General features: G+C 42.3%; 1 protein-coding gene across 2 annotated transcripts in view; it reads right to left on the bottom strand.

Moving 5' to 3' along the window:
* Window positions 1-4,277: 4,277 nt before the first annotated feature.
* kdm6a (lysine (K)-specific demethylase 6A) overlaps window positions 4,278-18,954 on the bottom strand; it is a 49,894-nt gene continuing 35,217 nt past the window's right edge. Inside the window, exons 11-30 of one of the 2 annotated variants that reach the window (XM_085435486.1) lie at window positions 17,199-17,297; window positions 16,709-16,928; window positions 15,551-15,691; window positions 13,781-13,873; window positions 13,646-13,699; window positions 12,397-12,501; window positions 11,375-11,761; window positions 10,093-10,976; window positions 8,340-8,469; window positions 8,073-8,178; window positions 7,362-7,567; window positions 7,105-7,157; window positions 6,944-7,015; window positions 6,686-6,834; window positions 6,486-6,600; window positions 6,209-6,396; window positions 5,978-6,119; window positions 5,765-5,891; window positions 5,485-5,655; window positions 4,278-5,403 (exon numbers count right to left, since the gene is read on the bottom strand). In XM_085435486.1, the coding sequence (XP_085291612.1) occupies window positions 5,377-5,403; window positions 5,485-5,655; window positions 5,765-5,891; window positions 5,978-6,119; window positions 6,209-6,396; window positions 6,486-6,600; window positions 6,686-6,834; window positions 6,944-7,015; window positions 7,105-7,157; window positions 7,362-7,567; window positions 8,073-8,178; window positions 8,340-8,469; window positions 10,093-10,976; window positions 11,375-11,761; window positions 12,397-12,501; window positions 13,646-13,699; window positions 13,781-13,873; window positions 15,551-15,691; window positions 16,709-16,928; window positions 17,199-17,297 (3,469 nt within the window). In that variant the 3' untranslated portion in view covers window positions 4,278-5,376. The remainder of the gene's footprint in view (window positions 5,404-5,484; window positions 5,656-5,764; window positions 5,892-5,977; window positions 6,120-6,208; window positions 6,397-6,485; window positions 6,601-6,685; window positions 6,835-6,943; window positions 7,016-7,104; window positions 7,158-7,361; window positions 7,568-8,072; window positions 8,179-8,339; window positions 8,470-10,092; window positions 10,977-11,374; window positions 11,762-12,396; window positions 12,502-13,645; window positions 13,700-13,780; window positions 13,874-15,550; window positions 15,692-16,708; window positions 16,929-17,198; window positions 17,298-18,954) is intronic. The other variant, XM_085435487.1, reaches the window with a different exon arrangement.

The raw sequence follows: 18,954 nt of genomic DNA, 5'->3' as shown, positions 1-18,954 counted from the left end.
AGTCTGACTGTGGCACACTTGCACTGGACTGAATATGGTGGAATAACAGGCTCCCTCGTGAATTCTGTGCACAAAACCAGCGAGCACTGAAGGAGACCTCAGCTGTGTTCAAGCAAACAAGTTACACCAAAAAACAAACAAGAAATTAGGTGGCCTGTTTCATATTTTATTTCTTTTTGGGGAAGTGCTTTCACACACATGTTTCAGTGATGCTAAATGTAATATTTTAAGCGCTACCCTAAGCAGTATATCGCACAGCTCAACAACTCTGTGAAATAATTTAAAGAAAACTGAAGCCCTGTGAGCAAAACTATTTTAATTGCTCTCTTACTGATCCACTTGGCAAAGTTAAATTTTTACTGGCAGCCTGCTGTAGAAAAACCAAAGAATGGACAAATAGCAGCCAAGCGTGGACCCAGTTGCTGACGCTGCAGGACTGAAGGCAGGTAGTATTATTAAAGGATCTTTAATATGAAGTTAGGGTTTAACAGGAAGAAATGCACTGAGCTGACAGAAATCACAAAATCCAAAAGGGTAACTAGAGCCGGGGTATTTCCAGATTTCTTTTTCTTTATGTGTGCTATGAGGAATCTCAACTAAAATACATCATTTTGTATGAGAACCTATGCATTCACCTGTAACAAGAGGCTCATCTATTTTCACTCTAATGTGTGCATCAGCTACAAAAAGTAGCAGGCCAAGCATGACTTTAGCTTTTTTAAAGGATTCTCTTTTAAAGGGTAGTGTACAGTATTTAAATTGATCGTATTAGTAGGAGGAACAGCAAGGTGAGTGAACAAACAAAAAGTGCAGGCAGAGATAGAGCCAAAAACTGTTCATTCAAAGACGCAGGCGATGGCCATCACACTGACTCACTTCCTGCTTTGCTCCAGTGAAGGTGGAAATGACCACCCACAGAGCACGGGCCAAACAGCCACAAACACAGGACAGCTGTCTCAACTGCTGTTTGGCACCTTATCAAACTGTTTTCAGCCACCTGTAGTTTTGGTAGTGGGAGGCTGATCTGTACTGTTGCATCAGTCAGGCCCCACCAATCTGATTATGTTTGTCTCTGAACACACCGAGCCGTCTTATAATTGTCAGCATTTTGTGTTCGTAAAAAAGAACATTTGTCATTCTAGTAGCATAAAATATATAATAAACAAAAAATAAAAATGTTTTTTTCATTTTGTTAGTTGTTCATATGAAATGTGGCCATAGTGTCAAATAATTAGGTCAGCGTGTAGAGAAGTTTTCACTATGAGCCAAAAACCGGAGGATTCTTTAGCATAGTGAGGGAGAAAAGGATGCAGGTAATGTGTGTTTATATCACAATTCATGCAATACTGTAGTTGCATGTTTGCCATTAGCTCTTTACTGTAAGCATGTAACTTACAGTAACTTACATGTGCAGCTGGTCTTATTGTCACAAAGAAACACTTCATCTGTTTTTTTCTTTTTACATGGTGTTTTGTTCTTTTCTTTTCTTAAGTTGCAGCTTTTTTGACCTCTCATCTGCTGTTTTCAAATTCAAATTCAAATTTTATTTGTCACACACACACAACCATACACAATATGACATGGGGGTGAAATGCTTGTAGCTGTACAATGCCCGACCATTAAATGAAAGTGGTTTTACAGTATTTGTTTCAGAGTTATGATAGTTTGACATTTTCTAATTAGCTAAAAAGCAGCTGACTTACAGTCTCAATAAATACGTCTGTCAAAGCCTCATCAGGCAAGTTTCGATAACTAAAGCCTAAAAGTACAAAGTATATTTGCTCTTTATTGTTATGTTAGTTTAGTTTTTGCTTGTGAGGAGAAGCCAATCAGAAGAAAGGGAGAAGATCCAAAATGGCTTGTTTCAGACAGGAGATGAACTGTGAGGCTGTAGCATGAGATAAATGCTTGTAGCTGATATAGACATTTAGCCTAAAGTCTTTTTCTTGTTGTAGTGGAAAAGTATTCATGAGGACAATCCAACGACCCTTCCATGAGTATTCTTAAATCTGACAGATGAAGTTAAGGTGAAGGTGAAGTTAAAACTACAACATCCCAAAGATTATAGCATATTAGACGCATCACCTCATGTCTATACCCTGCTCTCTGTTATGCAGGCTAAATAAACGTGGGCAGGGCGGGGGAAAACCAAGGTTAAAGCAAAATGTTAATCACAAAAGCAACATGAAACAGCTGTACTAAAAGATGTTGCTCACCCTGCTGTTTGATGTACTTCAACACTGCCTTTATTAAAACCACAGATCTCTGGAGGAAAGGGCTTACCAGGAATCCTCAAGACAAAGCAATGCATACCGCATCACTCTACAACCTTCTCTTTACTTTGATCATTTCAATACAGCTATTAGGAAACAAATTCATAAGAAGCAGATTTTACTGAAGTGTCCTTGCGCAAGATACTGAACCCTGAGTTACTCCCGTTCCTCCAGTTGGACAGAAAGCACTTAGATGTTTTTTTTGTTTTTTTTAAAGCACTTGTATGAATGAGACGTTTTTTATTATAAAGTCCTCAAGTAGAGCAGAAACGGTGTGTTTAAGAACCAGTCTATCTAGCATTAGTTGTCGAGTTACTTACGTTTGTGGACAGTCAGATGGTGTGTGGTTTTAAACTGTGTGATGATATTATCTCCTTTTCTCTTTAGAAAGGATGCTCCAGTATCATCTGATAAAGGAGGTAATGGAGGAAGCACTGAAACACCTTTCATTAGTAAAAGAATTTAACACAGTCTCTTTGAAGCTGCTGTGCAGATACGTCCAGGTCACTTCACTCAGTCAGGAAGCTTTCTAAGTAAAACTGCCCGTTAAACCATAACGCCAGTATAAGATTAACTAAAGGGTTATTTTGCCCTGTAAATTTCTAACTCTGGACTGAGCATAATAGACCTCCTTTGAACCCATGCTAGTCGACTGGAGCAGGCTGTGAACCCCAAAGGGCAACCTCCAGAGCTGGAAAATGAGGGATTGATAACAACTGCAGTACCTTTAGGTTTCACTTGAGGCTGTCTGGAAAAAGAAGTCGATCCACACAGAGACTCCAGTGTTAAAAATCTTCAACTTTACAGTGTTCAAGAGCATTTTCACAGCCTGCTACAAAACACAGGCTGTGTGCAGACTAAATTGCATCAGTCCTACTGAATACCAAAGTTTCCATACCAGAGCACATCTGGGTTAGAGGAACAATGAGCCCAAGGGCATGTAGTGACAGTCCTGCCATGACAAACACTCAGGGCAGCTGTGACAGCGGCTAGCTGAAAGCAGTCTCACATGTGGCAACTTGTCAAAACTTGTGGCAACTTGTGATCTCTGCATTTCCATCATTTGTACGATGCAAAGCTGGCTATGGTAACACATCTAATTTGGGAAAATAGCAAATCAAACATAAAATACATCTGAAAGCTGAAGAGCTGTATGTGTTAGCCTGAAAGCCAAATTCACCACAGGACGTTTGGCATGCTCTTCTCCAACCCATGGGTGATGATGATGAACCTGAGTGACCATCTCTGGAGAGGGATTTGAAAATGGGTGTGCACTGAAGCTCCCCATCAAAGAATGGGAGAAAGTGCCCAAAAATATGTGCCAAGATTGTAGCATCATACTCAAAAGACCTGAGACTGTAATTGCTGCCAAAGGTGCTTCAACAAAGTATTGGGGAAAGGCTTGGATTCTGGCGCACGTTATAATTTTTGCATCTTACATTTAATAAATTAGAGCAGCACTGTGGTGCAGTGGTTCGCGGTATTCCAGCTTCCTCCCAAGAACATGCACGAATTGACCACGAGTGCAAATGGTTGTCTGTCTCACTGTGTTAGCGCTCTGGGATGGGTTCCAGCAGCACTGATAAGGACAGGACGATGGCTAAATTTGAAAGAATTTAAAGCCAACCTTTTTTAGTTTGTTGTTACGGAGTATTGTGTGTAGAAATTTGAGGTGAAAAATAAATTTAATCTTAGAACAAGTGAATGAATGTTGCATTTTCTGGATGCAATGATAAATTAGCATTCCACCCATCCACATGGAAGCCTTTCAGTAACCGGGCTTTAAATTTTTTTAAAAATAATACATTTTTGTATCTTATCTACATCCTTTGTATTGCAGGCTCTGCACTCGTCTTGTGTTACATAAACTTTAAACATTTAACTGCATTTAATTTTATATTGCTGGATGATGATACTGATAATTCTGGCATGTATGGAATATTTTCACTTTCCACCCAACAAGCAGACAGCACTGTTTGCACAGACACAACACAGCTGCAGATGTAAATAAAGACCGGTTTTGTTTATTGACGCATAAAACATCCTTCAAACAATAAACCCATTTCAATGTAAGGTCTCTGTACAATGCTTACTAAGCAGTTTTATTCATATAGAAAACGTTATGAGGGGCCCTGCTTTAAAAAAAATCACAAGGCTCCTTCAAATTTAATGGCAGGTACTCTGGGAAAAAAAAGTACAGCATTCCATCAACAAATATTTTTCAGGCAATAAATAGGCATTTATAAATAGTGTAATTTACAACCAAATACAAAAAGAAAACATCACAAATTTAAGTTCACTCTTTCAACTATGTGCAACCCTTTTTCTTTGTGACATGGCCTACAACTCATTTCCTCTCCCTCAACCCAAAGGAACCAAAGTCTCATCATACTTGCAGCATACTCAAAAAAACTTAAGTGATTACAAAAAATCCAAAACAAACAAACGAAGGGAAATGTCTCAAAGAATCTGTCACTCAACGTTTCGCATTACAAAACAGTTTTTAACTCATGTTCCTGACCGAGGAGGTGTCTAACATACAAAAGACCCGCTATGCTAATGTACTTGTGTCATCGAGGGGAAGGAGGGAACAAAGCTCTTGTGAACTCACAAACAGAAGACAAAAATGGCGGGGAACAGGAAAACTATCGAGTCAGTAGTCTTTGCGTGATGATGTTGCCAGTTTAAACTTAATATGTACAAAATTTGACTTTTCTCCTCCTTTTGTGATTTTGTGTGGTTTTTGGGGTGAAGTCCAGCTGAGCCAGCAGTAGAACAGTCTGGTCGTGATGACAGGTGGAGCTACCGTTCACCCCCTCTAGTCCACTTGTTTGGGTGGGTGGGTGGGGGGGTTGGGGTGGCACACCACTCTGGGCAGGTTGCATAGACACACAGCTTTCAGGCAGCTGCCTTATGGGATTAGCTACAGGGTGCAGTTGGGTGACTGCCGGCTTACTTCCTGAATATCAGAAGAAACAAACTTAAAAAAAAAAAAGAAAAAAAAAAGAGAGAGAGAGAGAGAGAAAAGAAAAGAAAAAACAAGGTTTCCGGAGAGTTTCTGATTTGTGGTACTAAAAGTCCTCAGAACGAGAGAATATCACCATCAAGAGGAGGAAGGCAGGGGACTCGCCTGTGGGGACAAAGAAGCACACACTGAAGCATTTCATGGTTCTCTGTGGCCCGCCCTGGTGGATTTGTGCCCGATACTTACAAGTGTGAACTGGTCATAAATCTGCATGAGGTCCTCTATCTTGTACTGCTCCAGCACCACAAAGTTGTCCAGGTTAGTGCTCCCCCTACGGGCACAGTCCTGGCAGTGCACCACGTATGTTTTCCTGCTGTTGCTCTCGCTGGTTACAAACAGCAGGTCAAACACTTCCACCTAGGTGCAAAGTAGCAGGTGCACAAGCGTTACCAAAGTAGGAAAAGTGACGATCGAATGGCATGCCTGCAGCAGGAAAGAAAATACAAATGAGCAGGGCTGCGCTTACTTCACAGATGCTGCAGTAGTGTGCCGGCTCGTTCTGGGTCCTCCCATGCCACACCAGTTCCTTCCCGGCAGCCAGCAGCAGCTCCCTCTGCATCTGACACTGCTTCAGAGTGCGCAACAAACAATACCTAAGAAACAGAAACACACCTGAGGTAAGATCAAGGTAACATGCACACAAAACCAAGAATGAGATGATGAATCTACAGGCATTTACTTGATCATCTCATAAAGCTTGTGGTCTGAGACTTTAATGTTCCTGGCCATGTTCCATGAGAGGTGGATCATGGGAACGATGGATTTGACGCTCTGCAGTTTGTTCCACTCGTAGCGCTCCACCGCCAGCTTGTACTGATGGGCTGAAGAAAAAAGCACATATTTATGTTCATCTGTGCATGATTCAGTCATACAGCTGGCCCCGATGGAGAAGGAGCTTTCCTTTCCTAACCTGTAAGGGATCCGACATTCCACGCGATGTTGTTGCACCAGCCGATGGCCTGAACCCAATGAACTGTGCCTGTATTAAGCCACACCAAGTCCCCGGGACGCTGGATGAAGCGGTAAACAGGCACATTGGTCTCATACAAGTCCTCCAGGTTGGGCCACCAGGAGCCCATCAGGTAGTTAATGTTGTTCCTGTAAAATAAAGAAATATATCATCAGATACAATGAACCACTTTGAGCTTCACCTAACAGACTTCAAACGATCTTTTCTGTCCACGTACTTTTCACAGAATTCATTGATGACGCCCCAGTATGGCTCAGGCACAGCAAACCACTCGCAGTCCCCAGGACCAATATTAATATTGACGGAGCAGAAATTGTTGTTTTCTTGGTGACCTATGAAAAAGCACGATTACTCAGAGTGAGACAGAGTGAGACAAAAGACTGCACACACACTTGTGGTCACTGCGTTGATCTATACCTGGTGTCCTGCTCCCTGGCACCTTCATATAGAGCTGCACAGTATTCATGCCCAGGATTGTGTGACCTACGTGACTGAGCAGGTTACCAGCTGACACCACTCTGGCGAAAGCAGGCAACTTAGTCAGCTCCTGCAGCTGCTGCTTCCACCTGAAAGGGCAGAGGTCAATGAAACGAAGAAAAGGGACTAGTGCTTCATCTTTCTTCAACTGCAAATCGCTCTACACGTTTCATCGACTAAAATGAATGAGTCACTTACTTCTTGTCATCTGAGAGTTCGATGTTGGTGCCAAACTTGATGTGTTTGAACAGACCCTTCCTTCGCTTCACACTAAGAGCAAGAGCGTAAAAGGTCATTAATAACAGAAACAAGAGCTCGCAAAGCTTTCAAATCTACACAGAAAGACAGAGAAAGTTCACCCGTCTGAGGAACCCGCCTCCGCTTCCACCTCCTTTTTCTTCTCATTTTCTTCCTGTTAAAGAAAAGATTTTTATAGGCTGGTAACATACTCAGCAACACGGTGAAAATATTTTCAATGTAACATGGGAGGTGGCTGATTTGTAACATAATACAAGGTCAGAGTTTTGTAGTGAAAATTAACAAACAAAACCAAGCATTTGATCCTGATCATCTTTTTACTTGAAAGCCAAAATAAGAACTTCAATTAAAATCTGACCCGCAGAGACTCCTGGAAGGACGATGCCTGGTACTGGGCGTATTTGATGATGGTGGTGTGTGAGCGGCTGCTCTCACAGCGCCACATCTTCCTGTTGCCGCTGGGATCCCAGTTCTCATCGGTGGGCTGAGCCAGCTGAGTCCGCACCTCCACTAAATGGTCTGGGTTAGCCTCCACCAGTGTCTTAGTGGAGAACAGGCCCAAGTCTGAGGATGAGGAAGCAAGGAAGAGTTTAGAACAGCTTTCATGCATCTTACATCATTTTAAACAAGTGTTAAAATAGATTTTAGCGAACCATCGATATGAACTTGTGACTTAAGGGGAACAGAGTGGAACACGTATGTTACATGAACTGGTTTTTGTTTTATTTTCTTTATTAATAACCTGAGGACAATCTGTTACATAATAGTTGGGGGGGGAAAAGAGCTGATGGTAGTGATTTTTTTTATATTATTTTTTTGGTGCAAATCCAACTAGTTTTCTCCACAGGAAATGTGTGCAGTAACATTTTCAGCTTGCAGGTGGTGCTGTTGTCATACATGTCATACAAAGTTATCCACACAACATGCTCCCTCCTGTGATTTCAGAGACACACCCACAGAGCCATGTGAGACTGGGAAAGAAACATCGAGTCAGCCACACCAGCCGCACTTGCAACCCTCAACACGGAAAACACCTAATTTACAAAACTGTGCCATCCCATCCTCTTACCTAGTTTGAGTGCTCCAGCCAGTCCTCTGATGACAGTGACCGGGTTGGTGGGATTGGTGCAGAACTGATGAAGGGGGGGGAAGAAGGCATCCCTCTTGTTTTCTAGCTGTATGTCAGACAGGAAAACGTGAACTGACTCCAGGCTTACTGAGAGTATCAGTGCATTAAAAAGGAGCTTAGAGTGTTTGTGCTTGTTAGCTGTAGCTAAGATACTGAGAATCAACAACATGATGAATACTTCTCCTTATATGGCACAGCTGTACTCACATAAATACTGGGTGTTGGGGGATTGAGTTTGTCCTTTGGCAGTGGAGGAGATGGCGCACGAGGGGGCCGTGGTGGGGGACACCTGTCCAGGAGGATGCTGCTGGTCGACAGGCCGTTCTTCCCCAGATTCCTGCAGGTAAAGAACACGAGATCATCACGCTGTGTATCGGCTTAGGTAGAAATCTGAAACATCAGTGCTTAGTGTGCCTCATTTTGTGAACTCGCCCTTCGCTCTCCTTCCCTTTATAATGTCTTGATGCCTTCTCAATCATCCAGGAAAGAAAATCTCCAAAAAGTTGATTCTGTTCATCTGGACGTAGCGTTTTGTGGGAGAAATGTTTCGTCACTCATCACTCATCCAAGTAACTTCTACTCAAGAAGAAAACTGAAGAAGTCACTTGGATGAGTGACGAAACGTTTCGTCCAGATGAACAGAATCAACTTTTTGGAGATTTACTTTCCTGGATGATTGAGAATGCAGCTCACTGAACTAATACAGCCAATCCCTCAACAAGTTTGTGCTCTCTGCTCATATTGCCTTCATGTTAAATGATTTTTTGCTTTTTAAAGAACTTACTTTAACATTGCACTCAACAACAAATAAATCCTCCCTAACAAAAAAAAAAAAGTAACTTCTTGGGCCAAATCCCCCGCAAGTAGGGGTGATGTGGGCTGCAAGTGGGCCCTGGGCCACAAGTTTGAGACCCCTAACATATACTAATATAGTGTTACCATCAACTGCTCATACACCTTTCATTCGTGCTTTGATGTTGCTTCTGTATCTGGAACCACTATTTCTAACTGCCCTGCTTTGTGACAGACACAAATCAATAAATCAGTAAGAAAAAAAGAAAAAAAGAAAAACAACTTTTGGTTTACGGTAATTTCACTAGAGGTTCACTGACACTTCACATCACTGCATGTACATCTCTTTATTACAAGTCTGACAGCGCATCCCTCTCTCTGTGCCACCAGTTAGCATTAGCTTTTGGGTCTAATGACTTTTGTGCTGGAAACCCTGCAACTTATCTAACTGGAAGGCAAACATGGATGATTTTTCTAAATTAGCTGCTTGTCATTCTGCTCTTAAATAAAACAAAACCCCCAAAAACACGATAAGGAGAGGGACCAACATGAGCGATGGCCTAACTCTGCATGACTTGAAGATTAAAGGCAAAAATGTCCTCCACATTTCTCTAAAGAAGGAAAGAGCGAGAAGAAACAAGTTTCTAGCACTGTGACAGTTACAAATCTATGTGGTTCACACAAACATTTAAGCACATGTACACTTCAGATCTCTGTCTGACATGAGTGCAGAGTGTGAATGATGCTGGGAGGGAGCTAAATGGTGTATAGTACGGGGTCAAAATATCAGGGCATTTTTAAATGTAACAAAGAATCAAGGCATTCCTCACTTTCACAACATGGTTTCATACATATGAATGTGTCTGCTGCATTAACCGACACGGTTTGTGTCGGTTACCCCAACCCTAACAGATAATGGGCAGGTGTTAGCAGTGAGCTGGAGAGGGCATTGCAGGTGTCTTTAGCTCTCGCGGTGTTTCAGTTTTAGATTTACACAATAATTTGTACTTATATAAACTTCTGTGACTAATTTATGGCAGGCTGAAAAGTTTGAAAAACTCAGAATTACACTTAAATCCAAAGCGGAGTAAAATGAATATTAATTTGGGCATGCACTATATTAACTCAGTGAATTCTATATGTGGTCTTAGCTTTACTGACTTCGTACCTGCATGCTTTGAGCATTTCACTGGAGCTGGGGTAGATGGAAACTGAGGACCAGGGAGCCAGGCCAGCAGGGCCAGAATGTCTATGAGGCCCCCCACAAGGCTCCACCTTCATTGGGCTCTGGGAGTCCTCCAGCCCCTTTCCATTGAGCGTGGGCCCCTGACTGTTTGTACTGGACGGGCTGTTAAGGCAGGGGAGGCTGTTAATGGTGTGAGGGTCTGCTGAACATGGAGAGGGCATCACAGTGGCAGAAAGTGGCGAGGATGCCACTGAGTGCTCTGAAACTGGCTTGGTGGCGCCATTGAGACCTGGATGGACATTGTTCATTTTCTCTGAGGAAGACCCTCCGTGGTTGCTGTAGTTATTGTTATTGTCGTTACTGGTAGTATTAGCTTTTCCCTTTATCAAGGCTGAGAGAGGATTGTCTGAACTGAGCACGCTGGGGGCAGGAGAGCTGGGCAGAGACGCGCTGGCAGAGCCGTCAGTCACCCGTGGCTGGATGTGATTAGTCAATCCCTGCGCAGGGGTGGTGCTGGGACTATGCGACGTCCCTCCGGAATGCCTGATGGCAGCCTCCTGACCTGATGGCAAAGCGGCAGCTGCAGCACTGCTGCCGGTGTTGCCCCCTGAAGGCGTGGTGTCTTTGGTGTGGACCCCTGAGGTAGTAGCGGAGTGGGGAGGTGAGGACAAGTGGTTGGGGGTTGTCTGAGGGGAAGTGGGGGATAAAGACGAGGCAGAGGAAGAGGCAGTGCAGGGCCCAGAGGAATGTCCAACCTGATTCAGAATGCCAGATGATGTGAATGAGGTCTGAGGGGAGGAGGAAGAAGAAAAAGGGGGTTCTCCATTAGGACCTGCCGAATGTGAACCTGGACCTTTTTGAAGCCCCTAGAGAGAGAGTGAGACATACTGATTAATAAATGGTGCATTCAATGAGCCAAAATAATTCACATGAAAAACATGCAGAAACAAAATAATGCAGAAAGTGACATGTGCAAACGGTCTACAAGTTCACCAATCTAATCAGTCATTCACATGGCAGCAACTCAAAGTATTTAGGTGTGTAGATGTGGTAAAGGTGACCTGTTGATGTTACAACCAACATGGACCAGAATGTCTGATGAATATTTCTTGCATCTTGCTAAATCTATGCCATTAAGAACTAAGGCAGTTCTAACAGCACAAGGAGGTCAAACCTGGTGCTAGTATGTACTCATTAAAGTGGCCAGTGAATGTGAATTGCTGTTGTGCAAAACAAAGCCATTTCAAAGCAGTCAACAGTGTACCTGAGTGGTAGTGTTGCGTTGTTGGCTCCTCCATGTCTCGTCTGCTTGACTGGGACTACTGGTAGTGCTGCTGGTGCTGGGTTGACTGGCGGCTTTGCAGTTGTGAGGTAGAGAGTTCTGCTGCGGGTAAGGCACGTTTCCGTTGCTTGCGCCGCCACCTCCCAGTCCCAGGTTGTGATTTTTGTCCGGGTGTCCAGGCAGCCCCGCTGAAGGACTTGTGGAACAGGATCCATTGGCTGTGGGCTGAGTGACACACGGGGGCCGGGTGGCTGTGTGATTGAGAGGGGAGGTGCGAGAGAAGCCTGCGTGGTGGGGAGAGGGCCCAGCCAATTCGCCGTTGGGAAGGCTGGGCCTCGGTTGGCCACCTGCTGCTGCCTGCTGCCGAATCTGATACAGGGCAGAGAATGAGAAAAGAGTCACACTTAACACAAACTGTTCTGATCAGGAGTTTACACACACACTTAATGTGAACACGAAGGCTTAGGTTATGTTGAGCTGTCAATTGCTGCTGTAAGCTACTCATTTTCTTTCACATCATTCACATATAAGAAAAAAAAAAAGACACCTTCTTTCTCAAATGAGTGTGCTCATCAAAATGATGCTCATCAAAATCTAAAAGTGTCTCAACTGCCAAGGCCTGTGCACTTCCCTTTGGTGACCATGAAGGGCTACAGCAGGTAGTATCATGAAAAGGATTTGTTTCACAGCGCTCACTCATACAGTGGGACTCAAAGCAGACCTCACAAAGAAGATGGTAGATTTACACAAGCCAATCACTTCTCTTGTAGTCAAATTTTAAATGTAATTAGATAAACCAGTGTTATAAGTACGTGGTACAAGTGTGTGGCCACTCCAACCAGAATTATGCCAAAACTTATTCATGAAGACCAAACTAAGAGGTTGAGAAATCACTGAAATGCCTTGACATTCATGTCCATCATAACTGTATGTAAAATATAAACCTCCTACACATTAGCCAGTAGAAACTCACGTCACTAATAACCAAGCTAGCATGTGTGTACCTGCTGATGATGCTGCATGAGCGAGAACTGCTTCTCCAGCTGCTCCAGCATCTGCAACTGGTGGGGGTTGAGGTTTGCTCGGTTGGTCCGCAAGTGTTCCAGGTGCTGTACATTTCACAACAGTGTTGCATTAAAATTAGAAGATCACTTATTAAAGCTTACTGCCAAATGCACAGGTAGCATTCCCCACACATATCTATTACTTGAGCAAGACACACATGTTTTAATTAACACCCAAATATATTTGGTTTATTAACTTTAGCATTTTTTGTGTATTATTTTCATCTATTTTGTCATCAATTTTCCTTTTCTTATTTCTAAACTTCAGTCATGATGACAAGCTAGCCCTATCCCTTTCTGTGTTTTTGTGGTGGCAGTCTCTGACACCATTCGACCTTGTCTCATTGTACAATCTTCAATCCCACCACCTCGGACAACAGGTAGCAACGCCCTCAGCAATGACGCAGAGCAGAATTAACACTACATCTGCAGCTGTAGTTCAAGACAATGGACTCAAAAGTCCAGCTGATTACATTATGCCAATATAAATTTGTCATTGAGTTTTGGCAATTAAAGTAGCTGCAGAGAAACACAACCTAATGGTATTTTTGTCATTTTTACCCATACTATATGGGGATTCTGAGATTGTTATCCTTAATGACAACTAACCTAAAAAGTAAAATAAAAAACATATATGTTAAAATTTTAAATGACTGCTTCAGTTATTTTCATATAAAAGTGTTACAATCTTTAAAGAGTTTCTAGGTTTACACTTGAGTTCCATGTAAATAAATAAATAAATGAGTAATTGGAATTTATAAATGAAACTGATGTCCAAGTACAATCCATGATCAACTTTATGAATGTGATACAGATGGGAAGCATGGAGGATATAAAGAAAAATGACAAGACAGGATAAAAATGTTAAACATACAATATCACGAGCTGATATAAGTGGTTCTGTGAAATGCATATAAACCCCCAAAGCGACCTCTTTGAGTATGTCTCATTTTAGCTAATAAAAGTCAGATGTCAGATCAGACTTTACATTTTCTTCTAAATCAGAATCATGTGTAACAGTAATAAAGTTTGATTTGGCAATTTTTTTTGTTTTGTTTTGTCTGTCTTGCATCCCCTATTGGGCTCCAACCTTGGATCTTTTGCATATTATGCAAATGTAAACCACTAAAATGTGAAGCCTCTGTGAAAAATAGTAATAATTACCAAATTAAGAAATGCATGTTCCTACCTGAAGCTTGATTTGCTGTTGATTGGTGGTGTTTCCCCACGAGTCTGCAGCACCCTGTAAAAGAGACACAAATATGTACCATGCACCATATTTTTAACTCTCCACCATCACACACAGTAGCATCCCTGGCTGTACCTTGGCTGGGCTGGCAGTGCGTTTCTTCTTAGCAGGACTGGCCTGCGGATCTGCATGATTGCTGGCAGACTGGCCTCCCTCCCCTTTACAGGCCTAAAAATGCATCAAAGACAGTTTGTGACTACACACTGGACTATCAACAACAGTAAAGCTGCCCCCCCCCCCAAAAAAAGTAAGCTAAAATTTAAAAAAAATGAGCCAAAGTATCCAAACTTTCCCCACACTGAGATCAAAGGACAGGGTCCATACTACACATTTACATGCAAAAACATTGAGCATTTAAACAATGCTTGTATGGCAATACTCTGATATCAAATATGGTTTACCTTAATCTAAATAACTGAGATGGATTAAGGTGGTAATCAGAGTATTCATACTGTGATTATTATGTGAAACAATGTGCTATTTGTTGCATTTAGGGCTGTAACTGGATATTTGATAATGAAACAGTTTTTGTTGGGTTCAGGATTCAGATATGAGGAAATAAAAAGCCTTAGTTTCTGTGCCTGACTTCCCACTCTCTCTCAGCAGTGATGATCATGTTTCACTTAACCCCAATGTTGCCAACACAGCGACTGCCACTAGAGTTCTGTGACTTTCAGATCTCTTTAGCCTTTTCCTTCCAAACAATGCCTGGCAAACAGTCTATAGCCAGCAGTCGAGTGCTTTGCATCGGCCTCTTGTTCACCTGGCACTGACACAGCTCTCTCTCCCTCTCTTTCAGAATCCAAAAAGTAAAGCAAGCTTGAAGTGGCTTAAATCTGCATTCTTTGTAATGGCGACGAGGGGTGATACCTGTGGTTGTGAAATGACTAGTCTATGGATAAACGGCCCTCGATCCTGATGGGTTTAAATGCTTTTCCCACGAGCTTATGGGCTTAGTCACTCATTTCAGGTCACACTGAGTAAAACAATTTTGGTCGTTTGACTAAAATCAGATTGCAGCCACTGTCTTTAATTCATGTGAATCCTTGATTATTCACAGTCTGTTACTAAAATCGTATTGAGAGCATCCCTAGTTGCTTTACAGGAAAGTAGTTTGAACATCTCATATTCTGTTCATGTAAAGTCACTAATGCAGACAGGATATCACTTGGTTCACTCTGATCAATACTTAGAATCACTGAAAATGACCTCATTATTATTGTGGCACAGATGAAGCATGATGCAAATATGGTGATTTGAAGCCAAAATGAGGACTTAAGGATTTTACTAACAGACAAACAGAAAAAACAAGAAGGGTTAAAACTGATGTGACAGTGGTGGAGTTGAGCCTCAGTCTTTTTTTCTAAGTCAGTTGTGGCAATCAAAACTCGCGTATGCCATTCATGACAAACACAGGTCAAATCCATGCATTCGTACTACTCGATATGCTATGCTCATTAGACATGCATTTTCAGCATTTTCTGTTGCAATGTCTGCATAAGATTTGTGCATTTTTGTAAAAAAGATAAAAGCAGTGTGGCATGATGAGTTCTTTGTAGAAATCCTTAGTAATTCTAACACGTGCCTTTTGATGAGAGAGGGGCTATGAAGGGAAACTGCACTTTAGCAATTAAGATTATTGCAAAATGGGCCTCACTCCAGTTCTTTCATGCTTTTTATCTTTGGATCCATATTGAACACTGATGCTAGCCAGAATTTTGGAAAATGACTATGATGTAGTTAAATCCTCTAAAAGTATGAGGGCAAGGCTTAAACAATCCTCTTCAATTTACAGTTTAACTAGTTTATAAGAGACTGGAGTTTCCTTTATAAGCTGGATCTCACCTGCTGTGTCTGTGCAGTGTTCAGGGTCCCCTGCCTGGACGTGAGCTCAGCAGGAATGGGTAGGCTCCATGCCTCCTCAATACTAGGAAGCATTTTACTCTTATTCTGCAGACTACCTGGTTGTAGGTTACACAACTGAGCCTAGGAGAAATTGTGTAAGACACAAACTTTAGTGCTGAACTTGGGTTGGACAAAAAAAAAAAGATACTAGAAAAGTTACTGCTCGTGTACGTGCTGTGATCAAAAAATCTTCAAAGGAGCCCGTTTAAAAAAACAGAAGAAGATAAAAACACTTTGGCTGGTTTTATTTGGCTGATCTCTGCTTCAAAGTCACCTTTTTGTGGATGTCTGAAAAGCTTGTAGCTATTTGTAGGTAAGCGGAAGTCCCATTTTGACCACTTGCACTTGCTAGTAGGGTAGATTGTGACACAAGACTATTTTCTGTAGCCAAAAAAAAAAAAAAAGTATTTTGCTTTGTATCTGCACACAGCCAGATACATTTCTCTGGTGTTATAGTAGAACTCCACACCAAGAGTCTGACTCTGGTGGCCAAACTCAGGGGAACTTACTCAATACTAAAAAACTCACACGCCCACTCTGGTTTTACCTCTCCTGAGCTTTTGACATGTTGTGAATTTTCAAGTGAAAACTGAAGCTGGCCCAGCACTCAAAACCACAGTTGGATCAGTTTAAAACTTGATTGGTTGATGTCTTTGCTTGAAGATCGCAGGCGTGCAAGTGCAAGACGGGACTTCCAGAGAGCAATATTACAAATGCAGCCATGCTGAAAACATTCTGACCTCCACAAAAAGATGACCTTAAAGGAAAAATTACAAATTTGGTAAAGTTACATTTTCTTGGGGCAATTCTCAGATGTTTTTGATCACACCTTATATAGGTGATATACTAAAATGTTCAATGCCATGAAGGAATGCTTTACAATAAAGTGAGGGGAAAACGCCAAAACAAAATACCAATATGAATTATTATTCATATCTCTGTTACCAGAAATCAAAAGGACAAACACGCAGCCTGCAATTCAAAAAGCTGATTGCTTTGGCAATGTTTGGCACTTAACACGTCACTTTAATACACGCACACACCAAAATGCACAACACGTAACAAAGTGCGTTGGGTTTATGTAAAGGCCAGCTCTACCTGCAGCAGCTTGATACGTTGTGTGAGTGCAGCAGTGTTGAGGCAGGCCTTGCTGCGAGTAGCGTTGATGTAGCACTTGATAGCGTCGTGCGGCTGGCCGCAGGATTCGTAGAGAGTGCCCAGATCCATCCAGGCGGCGGCGTGGCTGTGATCCAGTTGAACAGCACAGATGTAAGCCTGCAGTGCATCCATAGGCTGGTTCTGCTGCTGGTAAAGCACCCTGGACCCAGAGGCAAAGATAGGAAATTATTCTCTTGCCATCTTCCAGGATTTAGGTCATTATCCTCTTACAAACTCACAGTTCTCAGGGGACCTAATCTGTTCTTCATAATTCTAACAATAGATCCTTTCACACTTTTTCCATGTCCTCTATGCAGCTGCTGCTTCTCCACCAGCCATTTTGAGTCAGACCTAAAGAGCTTCACCTTCTTCGTTGTGACCTTAATCATACTTCTCAGCATAGCCAACACATGACAAATTTTGCTCTTACCCTATAGAGCACCAGGTGTCAGCACTGGCCTCCGATTTATCAATGGACTGCCGGTAAGAGATGAAGGCATCCTGCACCTTCCCAATACTGGAGTAGCACCTTGAGGAGAGGAGACAAAGAAAGAAATAAGGACCAAAGAACAGTTGAACTACAGGGAGTGCAGAATTATTAGGCAAGTTGTATTTTTGAGGAATAATTTTATTATTGAACAACAACCATGTTCTCAATGAACCCAAAAAACTCATTAATATCAAAGCTGAATGTTTTTGGAAGTAGTTTTTAGTTTGTTTTTAGTTTTAGCTATTTTAGGGGGATATCTGTGTGTGCAGGTGACTATTACTGTGCATAATTATTAGGCAACTCAACAAAAAACAAATATATACCCATTTCAATTATTTATTTTTACCAGTGAAACCAATATAACATCTCCACATTCACAAATATACATTTCTGACATTCAAAAACAAAACAAAAACAAATCAGCGACCAATATAGCCACCTTTCTTTGCAAGGACACTCAAAAGCCTGCCATCCATGGATTCTGTCAGTGTTTTGATCTGTTCACCATCAACATTGCGTGCAGCAGCAACCACAGCCTCCCAGACACTGTTCAGAGAGGTGTACTGTTTTCCCTCCTTGTAAATCTCACATTTGATGATGGACCACGGGTTCTCAATGGGGTTCAGATCAGGTGAACGAGGAGGCCATGTCATTAGTTTTTCTTCTTTTATACCCTTTCTTGCCAGCCACGCTGTGGAGTACTTGGACGCGTGTGATGGAGCATTGTCCTGCATGAAAATCATGTTTTTCTTGAAGGATGCAGACTTCTTCCTGTACCACTGCTTGAAGAAGGTGTCTTCCAGAAACTGGCAGTAGGACTGGGAGTTGAGCTTGACTCCATCCTCAACCCGAAAAGGCCCCACAAGCTCATCTTTGATGATACCAGCCCAAACCAGTACTCCACCTCCACCTTGCTGGCGTCTGAGTGGGACTGGAGCTCTCTGCCCTTTACCAATCCAGCCACGGGCCCATCCATCTGGCCCATCAAGACTCACTCTCATTTCATCAGTCCATAAAACCTTAGAAAAATCAGTCTTGAGATATTTCTTGGCCCAGTCTTGACGTTTCAGCTTGTGTGTCTTGTTCAGTGGTGGTCGTCTTTCAGCCTGTCTTACCTTGGCCATGTCTCTGAGTATTGCACACCTTGTGCTTTTGGGCACTCCAGTGATGTTGCAGCTCTGAAATATGGCCAAACTGGTGGCAAGTGGCATCTTGGCAGCTGCACGCTTGACTTTTCTCAGTTCATGGGCAGTTACTTTGCGCCTTGGTTTTTCCACACGCTTCTTGCGACCCTGTTGACTATTTTGAATGAAACGCTTGATTGTTCGATGATCACGCTTCAGAAGCTTTGCAATTTTGAGACTGCTGCATCCCTCTGCAAGATATCTCACTATTTTTGACTTTTCTGAGCCTGTCAAGTCCTTCTTTTGACCCATTTTGCCAAAGCAAAGGACGTTGCCTAATAATTATGCACACCTGATATAGGGTGTTGATGTCATTAGTAGGGGTGCAACGATATTCGTATCGATATTGAACCGTTCGATACAGTGCTTTCAGTTCGGTACGCATATGTATCGAACAATACAACATTTGTAATTTATTTTATCAATTTTCCTTCTGACGATGCTGTCTGTGTTGAGCGCTCAGTGAATCTGCATTCGACTACTCCGCCTAGGCTCGACAGTGCAGCCTAGGC

Source organism: Copadichromis virginalis, linkage group LG16, assembly GCF_057382275.1.
Source record: "Copadichromis virginalis isolate Kocher_CV1m ecotype Utaka linkage group LG16, C_Virginalis_male_GT1.1, whole genome shotgun sequence".
NCBI lineage: Eukaryota > Metazoa > Chordata > Actinopteri > Cichliformes > Cichlidae > Copadichromis > Copadichromis virginalis.
The sequence above is the reverse complement of the archived record's forward strand: the minus strand, read 5'-3'. Positions and strand labels throughout refer to the sequence as shown.